This window comes from Hylaeus anthracinus, unplaced genomic scaffold (genome assembly GCF_026225885.1).
Source record: "Hylaeus anthracinus isolate JK02 unplaced genomic scaffold, UHH_iyHylAnth1.0_haploid 4, whole genome shotgun sequence".
NCBI lineage: Eukaryota > Metazoa > Arthropoda > Insecta > Hymenoptera > Colletidae > Hylaeus > Hylaeus anthracinus.
This window is the reverse complement of record NW_026535289.1, coordinates 9,000,433-9,018,248: the sequence shown is the minus strand read 5'-3', so window position 1 is coordinate 9,018,248 and position 17,816 is coordinate 9,000,433. Positions and strand designations below refer to the sequence as shown.

General features: G+C 46.9%; 1 protein-coding gene across 5 annotated transcripts in view; it reads left to right on the top strand.

The window, feature by feature from the left end:
• Positions 1-743: 743 nt before the first annotated feature.
• The window catches only part of LOC128894509 (ankyrin repeat domain-containing protein SOWAHB), an 81,682-nt gene continuing 64,609 nt past the window's right edge, over positions 744-17,816 (top strand). For all 5 annotated transcript variants that reach the window (XM_054156282.1, XM_054156286.1, XM_054156285.1 and 2 more), the window contains exons 1-4: positions 744-904; positions 1,079-1,140; positions 1,718-2,107; positions 3,320-3,469. In XM_054156282.1, the coding sequence (XP_054012257.1) occupies positions 778-904; positions 1,079-1,140; positions 1,718-2,107; positions 3,320-3,469 (729 nt within the window). In that variant the 5' untranslated portion in view covers positions 744-777. The remainder of the gene's footprint in view (positions 905-1,078; positions 1,141-1,717; positions 2,108-3,319; positions 3,470-17,816) is intronic.

Genomic DNA, 17,816 nt, shown 5'->3' with positions numbered 1-17,816 from the left:
TTTTTTAAATCTTGTCGTTTAAAGGCAAGATCCGCATTTATTCGTACCATTTCGCGCGACAGGTTTGCATGGCGGATGTTGGCGTTGATGGAATATAACGCGTCGGACTGTTAAAAGGTTTCACGAATCGTCTATTTGCGCGAGCAAATCAAATATCAGGCTCGATCGTCGCGCGTTCAACGCGCGCGGCGTTCGCAGAAGTGAAACTCGCTATTCATCGTCGCGGTCGTTTTCATGTGTGCTGCGCGACGTGGGATGCGAGCTAACAGTTGGATTCGCGCGATACACCTAACCGTCCTGTCTACAGCACAATTATAATGCAATATAATTGAGTCGTATTATGCGTTATGCATGAGGTGTAACGATTGCACTCGTTACTAATGATGTTAACAATTTTTTTTTCGTTGCGACGCAATTGTGATTACAGTTCGTTAGCGTGTTATTAAGATAGAAATTACAGGTTGCTTGAGTGTATGCATTTTCACGCATACGTAATCCCTATTTCCATTTTTAAGCAGCAATTAGGAACATCGTTGATTCGTTGCGAAAAGATTTTCACGTATTATCGCGTATAGTGTGTCGGTGTACCTTGTCCATAGCGCTATTCAAATGCAAGGAAACTATTTAGGTTAGTCGCATGCTCACAACGGAATCGCGGTTTAATTTCGCGGGGATTGAACTCGTTGTTTCGCGCCAAGTAGCACAGATGTCTTTTTTATCGACAGCGCGGAGCGCAACCGCTCCGGTGGCGCTAGTGTCCCAGCCAGTAGTGACAAGATGGCGACGCCCAGCGAGCTGTCTCTCGAGGAGATACGGAAACATTTATTGGAAAACGGTGGTACTGCTCGCAATCATGACGTGGTGAAGCATTTCAAGAAGTTCCTGACGGATCCCGACACCCGAGGTACGTCAAAATTCCTTTATAGACCGTGGCGAACTAACTGTCTCGTTTCTTCGAGGTGTGACCTCGATGCTAACACGGTGCGCTGTGTGTAAACACAGGACAGAGTTAATACTTGTCACACTCGGTGTCGAATATAACGACAGTCAGTGAACAGTGCACAAATTCACGTTACAGTCGAAGCACGGAATCGGTTCAAGGAGTATGTAAACACCCTGGCCACTATAAAGAACGAAGAGGTGCGTCATCGAGTATCTATTCCCTTCCGCCTTGACAGGAGCGACTTGTTGCGCGCCATGCGACGTTGCCAGGTTTACGCATGTATCGCGCGACTGATAAGAAACTCGTTATCTAAAGAAACTTTTAATTTACCGTTTCGCGTATGCTTCTTTTCTTTGCCATACGTGTTTAATTTATTGCTCGCGTAATTCATCATTACTAACGTTACGAGGTGTTTAAATATGCAAATGACTTATTTGAGTGTCTCTCAAACTTCAAATTCAAACTCCTATACAGTAACATTAAATTCCTCTATATCGTCTACTTATGAATTTTAGTGAAATGTATTTGTTTCGAATCTTTTCTACGTTGTTTACTAAAAGAATGCTCCAAAATACATGTAGAGCAAAATGGGATCTCTAGACACAAGTTTGAGAAACACTGGTGCAACAAAGAGGGTTCAGTTCGCGCAAACGTGTCGCGAAATTCGAGTTTTCAATAGTGTCTACTTCGTAAACTATGGCGCTCGTCGAAACCGGTCGCGTCGCTCCGTTCGTTCGTCCAAGTGTAACAATCTGAGAGAAACTATTTGCACAGGGGGAAAAGTATTTGGTCCTGAAGAAGAAGTATCGACAAACTCCTCTGGGGTTTTCGTCTCAGGAGCAAATGACATCTCCTATCGCCACTCCCGACATTGCTAGCCCGATTTCACCTGTAAGATCTCCTCCACCGTACCGGCCTCCGCCCCCTGCACCTTTAAGTCCAACAGCAGGCAACTCCACCACGATTCACGAGGAATCGTGTTTGAATATTGCGCGCGATGGGGACGGTATCGATGCGCGGAAAAATGGCGTTGACTGCGTCGAGACCGGATTTTCAACGTCCTCGCCCCCCGTGCCACCGCGCCGTAAAAGTCAAGATAAGATCAAGATCGAGAATAAGGAGAACGTCGACAGGAACAGGGGTGTATCCGAAGCGGTTATCAAGGTGAGTTTTTTCCACGCATGTACTATATGTATATGTGTACGTAGTGGTGGAGAAAGCGTGAAATTTTGTCGACGTTTTGGCGCGAGGAAAGGGGTTGTAGATGGCGCCAGTCGAGCCTGAGATGGCTTTCGTTTCGTATAATTTACAGGTTGGGTGCAAAGCTGCATTCAGTTTTTTTTTTTATTTTTATCTTGAAAAATTGTAACCAATTTTGTATTATCCAGAGAAGAAGCGTCGCATGAAAAGCAAAATATCACGTTTTCTTTTGTTTTAGCACGCTATGTAGTATGTTGTCTATAGATTCCCGGTTGTGGTTCCATGTACACGTGAATAGAATTTGCAAATGATAAAGTGGTGAAACACGTATTCGCTTTATCGCGTAGTTACTTGTGACCAGATAATTTCGGCATTATTGTGGAACACTGTTGTGTGTACATTGTATGATTATGTTGAAAGGTGTTCACGGTTTGGTAAACGTCATTTAAGCGGCCGTAATAGCGGATGTAGTACACGAAACCATTGTTCCTCGTCCCGCACCCCTACTGTCTCGTTAAGAATGCACGCTTTATGTGAAATCAATCCCTGTTTAGAGCCACTAACGAACAATTAAATTATTTTGATTCTACAGTTTTCGTCGATAAAAATTAATTCCACTTATGTCCTTACATAAGAAGTAAATTCTTAGTTATGAGATCTAAAACAGTTTACAATTTATAGATGAAAAGAAGATTCTACTCTTTTTACCTAAAGACGAAGTAGTGTCTTCGATTAAAATAAAAGGACTCTCTACGAAGATGGACAAACTTTTTGGTCTTCCAATGTTCACACTTAAACTCACTTTCGAAAACAAATTGACCCGTTATGTTCCTCTAATATTCGGACTCGGGATTGGAGTCAGAGCTGGCTAGAACATCGTCATTTCATCGCTAGTCCCCTCCTTGTCATGCTTGCACGGCACACGATCGACCCCCTGTACGGTAGCATTGCCTTGCTTTAATTAGAAGCACGAAAGTATGCCATAGTTAGCGAGCACGCTCCGTTTTCTGTATCGTCGTAACTCCCAAGTTTCCACGGTTCGCGAATGGTTGTAGCCGCCCTATTTGTCGCTGTGTTTGTCGCTGCTTCTACGTTTAATCAGTACAGTTGAACGTAGTCGCGAACATGATCCTATCCTATTGAGATTCGGCAATTCGACGATATTGAAACGTGCAGGAAGATGAGGCTGTCGCGGCGAATCCGGGCTCGACCGAGCAATTAAGCTTCCGCGAGCGGATGCAACGTTTCAACCGGATGGCTAGCGAGACCGATCTTCAAGGCAGGCCTAACGGCTCTCTCACACCCACTAAAAAGCGATCAGACAAGGTAATCAATAACTCCTTTCTTTCTAATATCTGCACTGTGAGTTCAGGCGTTCAGGGCACATGCACCGAGAGAAATCAAAATATACAGGGTATCGTCGATAAGTGTCGCGGGGCCAAGACTGCGCCGCGACATTTATCGAACAAATCGTCGCGAAAAGTAATACAGCATATCACAAAACAGCATAATAGAGAAAAATACACTGTAATACAGAATATTCCAGCATTACAGAGCATAATACAACGTGATACACTATACCACAAAACAGCATAATACAGCAAAATACTGTGTAATGCAGGATATTCCAGCATAATAATAATCGTTCGCTATATATATACATCCTCATATGGAATGAAATAGTACTATTACCAACGTTGACTCACGAACGATATTCTCCATACATTTTGTATTGTGTTCTCCTGGTTAACATAAGCCGTAAATCGTATTAAATTCGCAGTGTACTAATATGTTTCTGTCTCGTTACTGAACATTTGCACGCTTTCACCGGGGCGCTGGTTTCTCACGTCATTGTACAGGAGTTCACAATAATTGTTTCTGCCCGATCGTCCGACGGAATCATGCCTCGTAACCTATTCAGTTTCATTGACTAACAAATCTGCGCGGCCATTCTTTCGAGTACATTCCGTGGCAAGGTGCGCCTCTAACCGCCTAATCGCGATCGGTAATCGGTGCCTCGTTAAATAACAGAGTCCGACGATTGCAAAGTATACTCGAGGCTTAACGTACCCGCGATACGCTCGGAGAAAGTAACGTGCCGGCCATCTTGCACAAATTTCCCGAATAATAATAGAAAGACTGCTCGACGTGCACCTGCAGTCGCTAATAATGTTCCACATCTACCATACACACACATCTAATCTATTTAACTTATTCTTAGTATATTTCATCTGATTTATTCAACTTATTCTTAGTATAATTCATCGCACTGACATTCTACATCCCGTATAAAATATCGACAAATTACTCTGCTCTAACAGAAAGTTTACGCTATCCGACTGTGATCTTCACGCGGATGTAATTCATGTGAGAACACGCGTAGAGGATCTCCTTATCTATTAAACAAGTATCCTTTATTTCGCCCCGATAACCATCGACTAAAACACGAGGAGTTTTTAAACGTTTCGTCTTCGAATCGCGACCACCATCTACAAGACGCGTCAAACTTAGCACCGTGCAAGACTGTGTAAAAAGTAAGAGCGCGAACAAAATTATTTCGAATGACGAAGTTTCGATAGAGCCAACAGGACTTCTTAAAAATGGCTCTTCGTGCAACCACTTGCAGGACCACATTTTTAACACACATATGAGAACAAAAATTGACTTGAGTTTTAAGACGCATAAACATTGTGCAAAGTTAAAAATCTGAACTTGCATTCGGCATCTTTGATATTAATTCCCAAGGGAAACCTCGTTTCGGAGCAATTCGACTGCCTAACCCCTAAATGCTCAAATGGAGGCGTATCGAATAGTCGACTCGCGAGGATACGCATCCTTTAGCGAGGAAGGGACGCCGCGATGCGTACAGGTCCGACTGCCCATCTTGCATACCGAATAGACTACTAAGAATCCTTTTCTCGTATCCTTTACACGCGCGCCACCCTCTCGCCGCACGGCTCCACGCGTTTCTTTTCCCCTTTTCTACCTCTCTTTCTCTTGTCTCCTCTTGTCGTTGTTCGTGCGCCGTTTATCGCGGCGAGCAATATTCATCGCATTTGAATATCCTGCGGGCGGTATCTCGCGTACCGATCAGGATGTTGCGCCGATGTTGCCGTAAATCATAATTAGCCGCGCCTGAAAATTAAAAGTGGAGGAGGCGGAGAGGGTGGAGAGGTTCCTTTCCGCCGCAAAAGCTTGCACGAGCGCACCGCTCGTCCTTTACGCGGCCGATTCTACATCATCGTCTCGATATGTTTATCGTGCCGAACGATTAAAAGGACCGGCCACGCGGCAATCGGAAGGAAGGAGCGCCATCCTACTCGCTGGGGCTCGAATACGGCGCAGCTTGAGGGTATAGAACTTACTATATTAATCGTCTCCTTTGGTTACAAGAGTATCGCTCCCTCTTTAGGAATGGATGGAAAGGATTTTGTTAAAATTGAAATAGTTATGTTACAGTAGGTGTGACTATAGAAGAGGAGGTTATATCATCATTCTGCTATTGTAAATACAATACAATACGCAGATCTTTATGAAAACTGCCTCTTAAGTTGCTTTTAAGATGGGAAAATTGTGATTTAAACCTCGTGAGTCGCCACGTGAACTGCACTATATTTCAATTTGACTAACGTCCCCGACATTTTAGTCTCTAAGTAAAATTCTGGACTTTGCATCGATTTCCTCGGAACTAATTTCCAAGGAAGACCCTCATCTCGAAGCAATTTAATTGCCTACTCCCTCCAGGCTGCATACTCAAATTTTCTACTTCTTTCCGTCGAAAAGCATCCAAGAAAACGTGACACTCACAAGTAAGGGTATCCACCGGAAACACAAATCGCTTTCGGGCACATTCGTCCGCACACCTCGCCGCAAAGAAGCTCGCGGGTGGCGCGTGGGACCGCGAGAATTGTTCATTATTCAAGAGCCTACCGTCCATTTGTGACGGACCGCCTTTCATGTACATGAATTCAACTGGGCGGTTGTTCATGTTTCTTAGTCGCGAGCTAGGGGTTTCGGGGCACGCCGATCCTCTCGCCTCCGGACATCCTGTAATCTCTTGGGAGCTGGAACCTTCCTCGTCGGAGAACTTTCTTTACCGAGAATTATCATGCACCGTGGCTACGGCATTTCGCCCCTCGCATCCCTAATGACCCCTTCGTCTAGCGTTGTGTCGCGTGCCGCGGTCGTTCGCCGGCCAATCGCCACGTAAACACGTTTCACGTAATTTTCCGGCGTGCCTTCTTCGAAAGGCTCGTTATGAGTCATTGAATGCACAACAGTTACGTGCCCAAGATGGCTTATGGTAACCGTGACGTCGACAATTAGACACTGGGATCGTGATCGACGGAAACCCTCCTTGGAAAACATTTGACTTATGGGAACGCAAGATCACGTCGTGGGCTCGAGTTGGTTTCTGTACGAGCAAAGTTTGTTACGACATTTTGATTCTATCACTTTTGGGCCTTTTGCATTACATAAAAAAATGACGAATGGAAAATGTGTAACAGAAGTTGTAAGTGAATATATTCAGAATTATTTTGTGTTGGGACCAGAATGTGATTTAAGGGATAATTCGCTGAATTTTCGAAATAAATGGGAAACTATTAGAAAAGGTTTTGAGCCTCGCGTTAACGAAAGGAAATATTAAAACGATGCCACGGAGTTAATGCGGCTGTTCGTAGTCATCGCGCTTCGGGGCTACGGAGCTCGCTCGTTTTTATGTAAATACGCTGAAAATGTGGGTGGTAAAGAATACTATTAAGAGTTGTATCTTCGTGAGAATTTTCGTAATCGTTTGTATATTCTTCACCGCTTCCCCGAAAACGGTATCTGATGCAACGGCGTGTTTTGAAATTTGTGAGCACCACTCGAAGCCTCGCCGCGCTTTTACAAACTCGTTGAATCCCGTTTACGTCTCGGAAAACGTGGAAAAGACAGAACCGTGAGGAAGGAAACCAAGCATACTGTAATCCGACAAAAACGTTAAAATACTATTAGCTCGGGACTAAACCAAGAATTTTCTTTCGATAATTTGTAAAACTAGAGAAACGTAGCCTTTTTAACGCCGTATATAATATTTTTCTGTCATCTGCTCTTTCGCCAAAAGACGAACGCGCTTTCATCCCTCTTCGTTGCGCATGTTAACGCGCGAGCGCCGAGGGCGTCTCCGCGATACGCCTAACAAGAAACCCGCTTTTACTTCGACACCTCGAGGACGCGTTCTAATTAGGATCACGCGTGTTCGCCTCTTCTACGGGGGCGAGTCTTGTCGGGTAGTTCCTCCTTTCCGCATGGCGGGCGAAAGAGGCAGGGAGGCGGGGGGTGGCTAGAGATACTCATCGTAAAGGCACCTAACACGGCCATGCCGAACTTGGAATTTCTCTCGTATAGTTCCGCATACATTAGGGACCCTTGGTGAAACTTGCAGGGTAGTTTGCCTCCTGGCGAAAGGAGCGAGGTCGTCGAGGGCTGAGGCGCGCCGGTGCTGAAGGACGAGAGCAACGGGAGGGTGGGGTTCGAGGGTGTAAACCGCACAAAGTAATCTTACAGAATGTATATGCAAAGAGGTTCACTGGCAGAACGCCGGCGGAGAGGGTTAGAGGGGAGGGCACAGCTTGCATGATCCCATCCGCGACAACACCGACAAGACACCTCCAGAGGCAAACTTACCTCATAGTTCGAAGACTCTTCGACCTTTGCTCGCTGTCGGTGTCTTCGCTACGGTTTTTACCCTGTTTTCTTTCCGGAATTTAATCAATAAGTACGGGCATATACGCGTCGAGGGAATGCTAGTCGTATCGAATAGGGTACACGGTTTTGCACTGAATACCGAGATGAATTAACTCCGTGCTACGTGATACATTCTTAGGCGTTATTAAAATAATAACTTCTTTATTTTTTCGCAAGGGGTTAAGAGGAGATCGCAAACTTCTGAGATGAAATCCTCTGCAATTTTTCATTGGTTTAGCACTCTGACTTTACGTGGATACGCTCTTCTACCATTTATTTTATTTTCTAACTCCTTGCGTACAAAAATAAAATAGGTATCCATCTTCGCTGCCAAACATTTAACTCAACACACCTGCTAACTGTATAACAATTTTATAGCGTGAACTCTTTGAAGGGAACGAAAGAACAGAAAGAAACCTGGCACACTTATTAAGGTTACCACTCATTTGCCTCGACGAGCATTTAACGGCTTCAAAGCATAATAACAGCCATACTTTATGCCCGGTATATTATCGAGCATCCATCACACGACGCGTGAAGGCGCTCAAATTGAATTCACGAGCTGACCGGACACTTTTTCGAGCGATGATTTGTCGACGAACCGATCGACCGTGACAGTTCGTTCTATGATAATCAAACGCTGGGCGAAGTTTAATAACCGGTCCCGGGTAATTGCAGGCCCCGTCGCTGCGGTACCGTTCGCCGTGGCTAATAATTTATCGCCGTTATGTTAACAAGAATATCGCGATCGACGAGCGCGAACGATGATGCGCGACCCAATTCCCTTGGCGCCATCGGGCACGGGACAAATTTACGCGTAGGCCTCGGAGATACACGGCGCACCAATATAAACAGGCTTGTCTACAGGAGTAGTTAGCACCTACTGTTCCCGTGTAGCACTGCTAGATACGGCTAACAGAGCCGCCGACGTTTATTCCGGCCTATTACGAGTTAATCTTGGAAGCATACACATACACGCCGCGCATTATCATTTAAATTGGTGCCGTTATACACGCGCATTAAATTTGTTTGCTTAACAGTCGTGTCGACCCGCCCTCGCTTCCGCGGGAACTCTTTATGCCCTCGTAGCTGGAAGTAACCGTTCGGTTATGGAGAAACGACAGTAAAAATGAGATATGGACGTGATCATTGTACCGTCACAGCCAGTTAACCTGAATTCGTTGCGATTTTTTTCTCTTGTCGTGGATACGCTGGTAAAAGTTACTTTGGGATATGAGATTTCTACTTTTCTGCTAATTTTTAGGGCTTTAGTATTATTTAAAGGATTGAATATGCTTACTATTTCTTGTGTGAAAAGTAATGGAAAAGTCCTCTACCATTATCCAATCTGTAGCTCCTTCCTATTGCAACCAGTTTGCTAACATTTAGACCGACTCACAAAAGCGATGGTTGAACTTACCTTGCACACTACCACGTTTCACCTGCATCCGTAGTCTCAGCATTTCACGACAGGATAGTTTCGTACGGTTACCTGCTCGACTATTCCGTGTCAGTTTTATCGGAGCACGTGACTGTCAAGGATTAATGAAGCTCGGTGGACTACCGGCGAGCGAAATGACTTTCTTCACAGTCGAGGTCCGTACCAAATAAATCAGATTGCCTGATTCCTCTCGTTTCGTATGCGCCATTCACCAAGGACTGGCTTCGTCCGCGGGAGTTCGTCTCCCGTAGTGACAGCAGGAGAGTACGTCGAAAACTGATTGTGAACGTCGCGATAGCGAACCGAGGCTCCTCCCTTCCGGGTCGTTCTTGGTGGTCCAACCGTGGGACAACAATTTTTTCTATTGCCTAGCCGGCCGATCCTTGCGACAACCGTAAGTTAATCAAAGGAATAACAAAGAGATACGAATGACGCAGTTGCCTGTTTACGGTTCCGTGGTCGAGGTCGCTGAATAATTCTACGTTGAGCTTTTGAACAAAATTCTGTTTTGTTATAGAAAGAAGATGGTAAAATCTAATCCAACCGTATCCATTGGTGTGAAAAATTGCAGAGTAGCTCATCTTACACGAGCGTACAAAGAAACGGTATAGAGTTGTAATTCATAGCCTGCTGGCGGTTCTCTCTCTCATTTCTTTTGTGGCCAAAAGGATCGTGAATTCGTTACAAAGTTTCGAGTCACCCTCCGTCGCGGTCAGGAGTGTCCGAACAAATGGTTGTCAGTGGATCGAAGGGAGGCGTAGTTCTTACACGACATTAGCCGCAGATAAAGGCAGATACTGTCTCCAATCCTGAAACGCACGGCAGGAGCATAGGTATCTTCTTACCGATCGACCGGATGAAACCGGGGAATGACCGATCGAGCGATGGCATTCCTTTCTGCTTGGAAGGCAGAACATGGATGAAGACGCGTAATTTGTTATCGGTACTGTAAAATGCATTCCACACGACACAACGTAGAGGAAAAGAGAGAGAGAGAGAGAGGTTGGAAGAAGGCAAAGATCGTCGCGCGAGATCGTCGCGAAACACCGAAACCGCATGAATATTTTTTCCGTGCTCGTACACCTAAGAATATTCATACTACTTTATCTGGTTCATCGATCGTTCGTGTAGTGTCAGCCATCTCTATTAGCGTGACGTTTATACGCACTTTTCAAATTGAATACATGAAAATTAATAAGCATCCGGTTCCGTTCCCCCCGTGCGTCCTGTTTACTATAAATTAGCCGCGAACACGCTCCTAATTATTTTCTGCAATTTCGCCCAAGATGAGACCACCTAGACGTCGTTACGCCACAGCAGACATCTAAAAACAAAGAAAAAAAGACTCGGGGATGGGTCAAACAAATCTTTCCCAATAATTCAGAGGGGATGGTAAGAGTATAAATAGTTCCGCAGTTTCTCGCATCAGATTTGTTTGTATCGGAGTGCCATCATCTCCATCATTTCGACTCTGTACAGATGCTAAATGACCAAACGGCTTCGAGAATACAACGAGGAACACGGCACGGTACCATCTGCCTATCGATGATTACGTTTCTAGCTAAAACATCCGCCTCCCCGGAAGAAGCGTATCCGTTCCAAGCTAATAACGTCTCTTTCACCGTTCACGCGGGGAAACCGATACCGAGGGATCTCGGGCCTGGGCCCCTGTTTCTCTCTACCGATCCCTCCTCGACTCTGCACAACATTCCGTAGCCGCTTTTTCCTTCGACCGATACAAGGACGATACCGTCCGATGCGAATCTCGCTCCGTCGCGAGGATAATCTTCCGTTAAACGGTCGTGCGTCGGTGTCCGTGAGGGTCTAAGTCCGTACTTTATGCTAGGCGGTGGTAAGCCAGGAGTGCGCCTTATCAGGGATCTGAGTCGCGCAGTGAGCGGCTATTTGTATTCATAAGTCCGCGGGAGGCCGGCGCTCGCTCCCTGGGCCCTCGAGTCCTGGCTTCCACAAGGTCCCCGTCATTCCCCAGGGATATCCGACCGTCCCGGGCACCGCACGGAGAAAATGGAAGACGACGGAGGGAGAAGAAGAGGGCCACGTCATTCAACCGAGGCGCCCTTCGCGCCGGACATCTTGGAACGGTGGTCCTCGTGCGTGTGGGTACGTTGCAGGTCCACCGTTCGACCGCTACGTATGCCCCGAGTGTCGGAGAATGTGACCAGTCATCGAGTTATTTAATTTTTCGAGGCACCCCCGTCGCGCATGTTTGCTCAGCCCCGCTGTGAGCACAAATTACCTCGCGACCGAATCACCTCCAGCGAAATATTCGGTCCTCGTCCTCGTCTTCGTCTTCCACTTCTCCCCACGTGGCCGCTGCCAATGGCCAACTGCCATTCATGTCGATCACACTTCCTGGCGATGCTGCGGTCAGGGACCGCGCTCGCCGAAAATGTTACCAATACCTTGCATATACGCCATTCCGTTCTAATACCGCGGCAATTGTCCGCTCTTGTTCTTAACCGGCGTTGACCAATATTGGTCGTTTGCTAGAGGCATACAGTCCCAGTGCCAACAGCGCAGGGGAGTTCCTAGACACTCCAAAGATTTACTACGGAGCTGGAATAGCCTTTGACGTTTCCGATAATCGCCGATGCGATTTTTAACATTTTGCACTATGTCGAGTGTGACTCGACATCAGGTTTTATCCCAGGAGCTCCTTTCATTTTCGTACATACTGGAAGAACCTGCTGGTAACGAAATTGAAATATAATTCGTAGTGCAAACGGTTAAAGAAGCATCCCTCGAGTACCTTGTTCGAGTTATTATATTAACTTCTTCAAGAATATTGACCCATTGCGTCTACGACGTGGTCCCAATTATACGATCGGTTATCCAGTTTAGCGAATAGTACAAACAGCAGGATGAGAGAGCTAAGAAAATGTAGAAAGCGCGTTGACGGACAAAGGATCGCGATAACGTGTTTAAATGCAGATCGGAGAGGAAAAACAAGAACGATTACGAGCGACTGAAACGGGCATTAGCAGACTGATCCTAGTTGCCATTACACGGGTTAGGTTGAAGGATCGTGAATGGGTACGAAGGCGGTAAGGCGTAAAAATCCATATCTGTTGCATATTTAAGTCCGGCCGACTTTGATGACGGTGATTCTCATCAGTCGATAAAACTTGGCGGTCATAACGAAGGAAATCGTTGGTTAGACGCGACGATTGGTCCGGTGTTTTCTTAATTAGCCACAGACGCGTCGAGCATACAACGCTCTCGGGGTTCATTCCCCGCAATCGTGGGGGTGTAGCAGCACCGGCTGACCCCCTTACGTCCGTAGGACACGAGACCAAAACGGACATGGCCGCGTCCCCCGACGTGGTCTAGGCGCGTATATATACGGTCAGCCCACCTCGCTATCTATATGCTAATCCATTGAGATGGTACCCGCAGATTACACCTCGGAATTAGCCCAGAGACTGGGGTATCAGGGCCGCACAGACAGCCAGGGCTGCGCCTATACGTACCTTTATCCCACCTTCTACACGTAACCCGTCCCGTCGAGCGCTTGCTCTCGCCCTGCACTTACAAGCCCGACCGTATAAACTTACATACGTACACAGCCAGCCAGCCGAGCACACGCACAGGTGTACAGCGTACCTGGTGGAACCGTGGCCCCGCCGTTTGGCGTAGGACCTCTCGGTGACTCGGCACTTCCAGTTCGTTAGCTCGTGTTAATAACGTTAAAGAGGATGCGATAAACTCGTTAGGAGACGAAACAGCGCCGAGGATGGCTAAGCCCCGGTCTTCACGAGCAGGGGGACGTTTCTTTCGTCGCCGTGTCTACTGGCTGGGAGACCTGTTCCTTGAATGAATCCGGGGGACCCAACCGCCCGATGACGGGATTCCGTTTAACGTTGCTCGGGCGCAAACCGTTACGGCGTTCTGCCACGATAAACAGCGATAGTCTGATCGCGAGGAAGGTTTCTTGTTTACCGAGGAGGACTCAAGGTGAATGAAAATGTAAGGAATTATTTAAATTGAGGCGTTATGAGCAAATTGTTACTGGCTGAAGTGCTCAAAGGTATAAGTCTGGATATGTTAAGTTGGTTGAGAGATGCAAACAAGTGTACCTTATAGACAGCAAAACGAATTCTTGTAATTCAAATGCTGGAGAAAAGACGTCGGCCTGAATGCTTCGGTAACGAGCGTCCATTGTCATTGCGAAAGGTTCTCGAAACAGTGACACCGCCAACGGGGCAATCGAGTGACGACAGTCGTACGATGGCTAGTGCGCTCGAGTACCATGGTAAATTTATTAGTCGACGGGAATATGATCGCGCGACGCGTATTGCGGGACCGAGGTACATCGAGGGACATGATGGGTACGTACGAATATAATCCTGTCGACGGAGGGCGGCAGGGATCGAGGGGGTGGGATAGCAGAGCGACGTCGATGCTCCATGTTCTCCATCCGGACCAAATTCGACGTGCCGTCCGCGAAAATACGAGGCCCCGGTTATAAATTACTCACAGCCCCGCACCACCGGCGAAACTAATAATCGTCTCCATGCCTGAATTTCTCTGGCGTCGTGTAATCGTTCGATGCTCGGCTTGTCGAACGTGGCCCCCGAACGATCCTCTTCGTATTTCAATATGAAAAATGGCTCCGACCCGGAGGATCGTTCCTCTATTCGATCGTACGAATTTCCAAGCAGTGCAAGACGATAGTTACAGTTGAAGACGTATAGGTAGGGTTAACTTGTACTCTTCGAGCTTGTTTACCAAAAAAGAAATCTTTCTAAACTAGCGAGGATATCGTTTCGAATCCTCTTCGTTATTCAAGTCTCGACAAAGACTAGTGTCCAATAATGACGTTAATTCCATTAATTAGCTACCATTGAAATCATACTAGACTATTTCTGTTCATCCGAGCAAAGGTGTACCCAAAAGATGCATCATTTTTATCGCGTTTCACAGCGACGAAATTTCAATTTCTCGCTAAATGTATGCTTTCCAATTGCGCTTTCCCTTCTTTGGGAGCGATTTTGGTGAACAGCCAAAGGGATCCTCCGACGAACAAGCCGGGCCGGTATCTCGCAGCTAGAGTAGATCCGAGGCGCCGCGTGATTCTCCCATTCCGCGCGTTCAGTTCTAACAGCGGTCCGCACTTCGGTCCGCGAATTTCGTCGGAGTCCGGGGCTAAACCTTGGATTATGATCCCCGACGATAGTGGCCGATGGAAATGGCGTTTAGGTAGGTGGGCGCTGGAGCTAGGTAGGCATTATGGTGGTCGTTGGGAGGCGTCGCCGAACCGAACGCTGAATCACCCAGCGAGAGTTTTCCTGTCAGTGGCAGTACGGCCGCCGCCGACCGACGAAGCCCCGTGGAATTGCCTCGTACGGCCACGAAATGAATGCGCGAACGCCCATTAGGGGAATAAATCAGGCCAACGTTATCCGCAGCGTCGCATAATCGATCTCGCGCGCGCCCGCTAATCCGGGGCCTAATCGTTCGTTCCGCGTCGCGACGCGCCCCCATCCGCTGGAAAACTTCCTCCTCGTTAGAGGATGGACGGTGGAGGACCGTGGGGATGCGCCGTTGCGGGTGATCTAGGAATCATGGTCCTCTTCTGGGAACTTCTCTCCCTTCTCGCCTCTCTGTGCCTTCTGGGAAGGGATCAGGACCTGGTGATTTGAATGGATTTTTGCATTCAGAAGTAAGGCATGACTGATGCGGATACTAGAAACGTTTAGTGGATTTTGATGCTAGAGACGGTGTGGGGTTTCTCAGATAAGTGGCCAATGATGGCGAACACCTAGGCTTCGAATAAATCTGAAGTTTACCGATACGTTTGTCTCATTTCCTCTTTTGAACATTTTCCAAAGGAGGAAACGAGACAAACAAATTGACAAACTTCAGATTCATTCGGACCCTAGGGTTTTCACCCCATCACTACAAGTGATAAATTGTAATATAGGCAGTCCCATACGTATTCGTACCCTTGATGTCTATCGAAGAAATTTGTCTAAATTAAATGATAGCTTTGATGTTTCCAAAAGAATGTTTCATTATAAATATGTACATGAATAGACTTTGCATATGTATATATATAATGAAAAATTTATTTGGAAACATGACATCTATCATTTAATTTAGACAAACTTCTTCAATGAACACAGGGTGAACAAATATTTATCAGACTGATTGTATCTCAGTGGCAATTCAAATTACTTCTATCCCGTAATTCTTCGTTTCCTCTTTCGATCTTCCACCATTTGCCGAATAACTTGACCCAACGGTTGAAGGTAGCGAAATGTGGCGAACAATGTCCGAAAAGAACATTGGTTGGAAACCACCAACTATTATTTTGCGCCAAAAGAAGTGTTTCGTTCTTATTAAATTAAGTGGCTGCCGATAAATCGTTGACCTCGGATGGTGGGGGACACCGCTAATCCACGGGCTTCGATAATTGCCCAAACTGTCGGTAATCTTTTAAGTGGTTTCCGCAAACAGCCAGCCGTATTAATAGTTGAGCGCCAACGGACATTAACGGGACGCATTAAACAGATATCCCAGCTTTAATTTGCGAAATCGATCCTCCTTCCTGGCCGTTGCTGGCTTTACGTCCGACGCGCGGGCAGGGATAAATTCGAGGGTGCGGCGAGTCGCGAAAATGTTTGGTTAGCATTCGGCTTATTGGCTGGCGAATGTTCGTGCTCTGTTAGGCATGTATGGATGGCCCCCAGGTTATAATAAAGCTAATTCTGCGGTGCTCTTGAGGCAGCTCGTGCCGCAACATGTTTTGCCTCTCGTCCCGCCCGCCATCCCTCCCTCGCCGACTCCTTTCGCGTTTCACCGATATATCCGACCCTCTCGACTCTTCACCTCCTGACTTGGTACCACTGTTCCACTCTTCCCCCGCCTCTCCCCGGCTTTCTCCACGGGCTGGAACAACCGAATATATTTGTACACCCCCTCAGGAGGGTAGCGCGCGTCCGTTTATTAAAACGTTTCCACCCTGACGAGCTCGTTCCGCCTCTATATCTATCTCTGTTTTCTCGTCCTTTCCATTGTCCCGAGAAAAGAAGCTCGCTGGCTGGCTCCATCCAGCACGTGTGCACGATTTTCAAGTGTCCACGCGCTGCTTAATTTAATTATGAAATACGGTTTCGGAATTAGCAACAGCGAGGTCTGTATAAAAACGATCCCTTTTCGGTGTAACGACCGCAGGGCTCTCGATGTAACGCGTTTTTCGCCGTTTATCGAGCGACGGTCCAGGAGCATCGTTCTTTTGTTTGTTCCGAAGTAGGTGGGGTAATAGACAGGAGTAAATCGAGGAACTCCGGGAGTCGAGAGTCTTTGACGTCGAATCACCCGGAAAGTTCTCGAGGACGTTGTCGCACCGGAAAGTTTTAAGTGCGTGTCTTGGTCCTTCAAAGTTTTGGTCCTCCCGCAGGTATCCCGATCAAAGAGTCAACGAGTCGCGCGTATTTCCCTGGGAGTAGTTCTGCGCCAAGATTCGGGCACGCGTGTCTTCGAATGTCTTGGCTCTTCGGTCCATCCACTCGAGCTGAAGAAATATACAAAGTATTATAGTTGGTTAAACGGGAACGGTGTTTCACCACACTCGAGCTGCCACGTAACAATGTAATCGTAACGGTTGTACGAGCTTCGACGAGTAAGAAATTAGTCTCGAGATAGCATCCAAGAGGGCGGTCCACGCTCAGCGTGACGCCGCGATGCTCGAGGAAATTCATGGAACAACCTGTACAGCTCTGACGGACGCCGTGTTACGATCGATTAAACGAACTGTCCAGACGGGGAGGGTTTGACGACGCTGTTGCATTAATTAATTCTCGGTGATCTCAATTAAAATATTAATTACGAAGAAACAGTGACCCGCTGACGGGACCAGGCGCCGATGAGGATGGACCTATCTTTCCTGCGTCCCCCTTCGCCTATCTCCCACTCTCCCTCTTCGATCTCTGCCAACGATGAATCAGAGGAGCCATCGTTGCGATGCTATTACGATTACCGCGCCTTCTATAAGCTTATCTGATAATCAGTGCCATTATGGTAGATGGTCTTGCGGCTTCAACGTTTCCGACTTGTCCGTCCATCTGATCGTTTACGGACTCGTTGCGTCGAGACAGGATGGGGACCATTTGCATATTTCTAAACCGAGATACGTGGAAACAAGTGTCTCGTGGTTGCTAGTCCCGTCGAAGATCGACGCGATCGCATCTCGAAATCGTTCGAGCATCGAAGAAGCCTACCGGTGACACGAGAATTCTGATGTTCTGGTTTCGAGACAACTATTAATAATACCCTTCTTATCGATGTCGGAGAAAGAGTGCACCGAGTGCTCGCAAATTTATGCTACGAGCCGCGAAGAGGTGCGCAGTTGTCGTCACTGTGATTGGAAACATGGTAATAAACGTGGCGTTGGTTTCCGAGTTACAGGCTAGAAGTTAGAAGATTCCGTGTTTGTATTCATTCACAGCTTGAAACCAGTAAATGACGGATCTTTCTCAT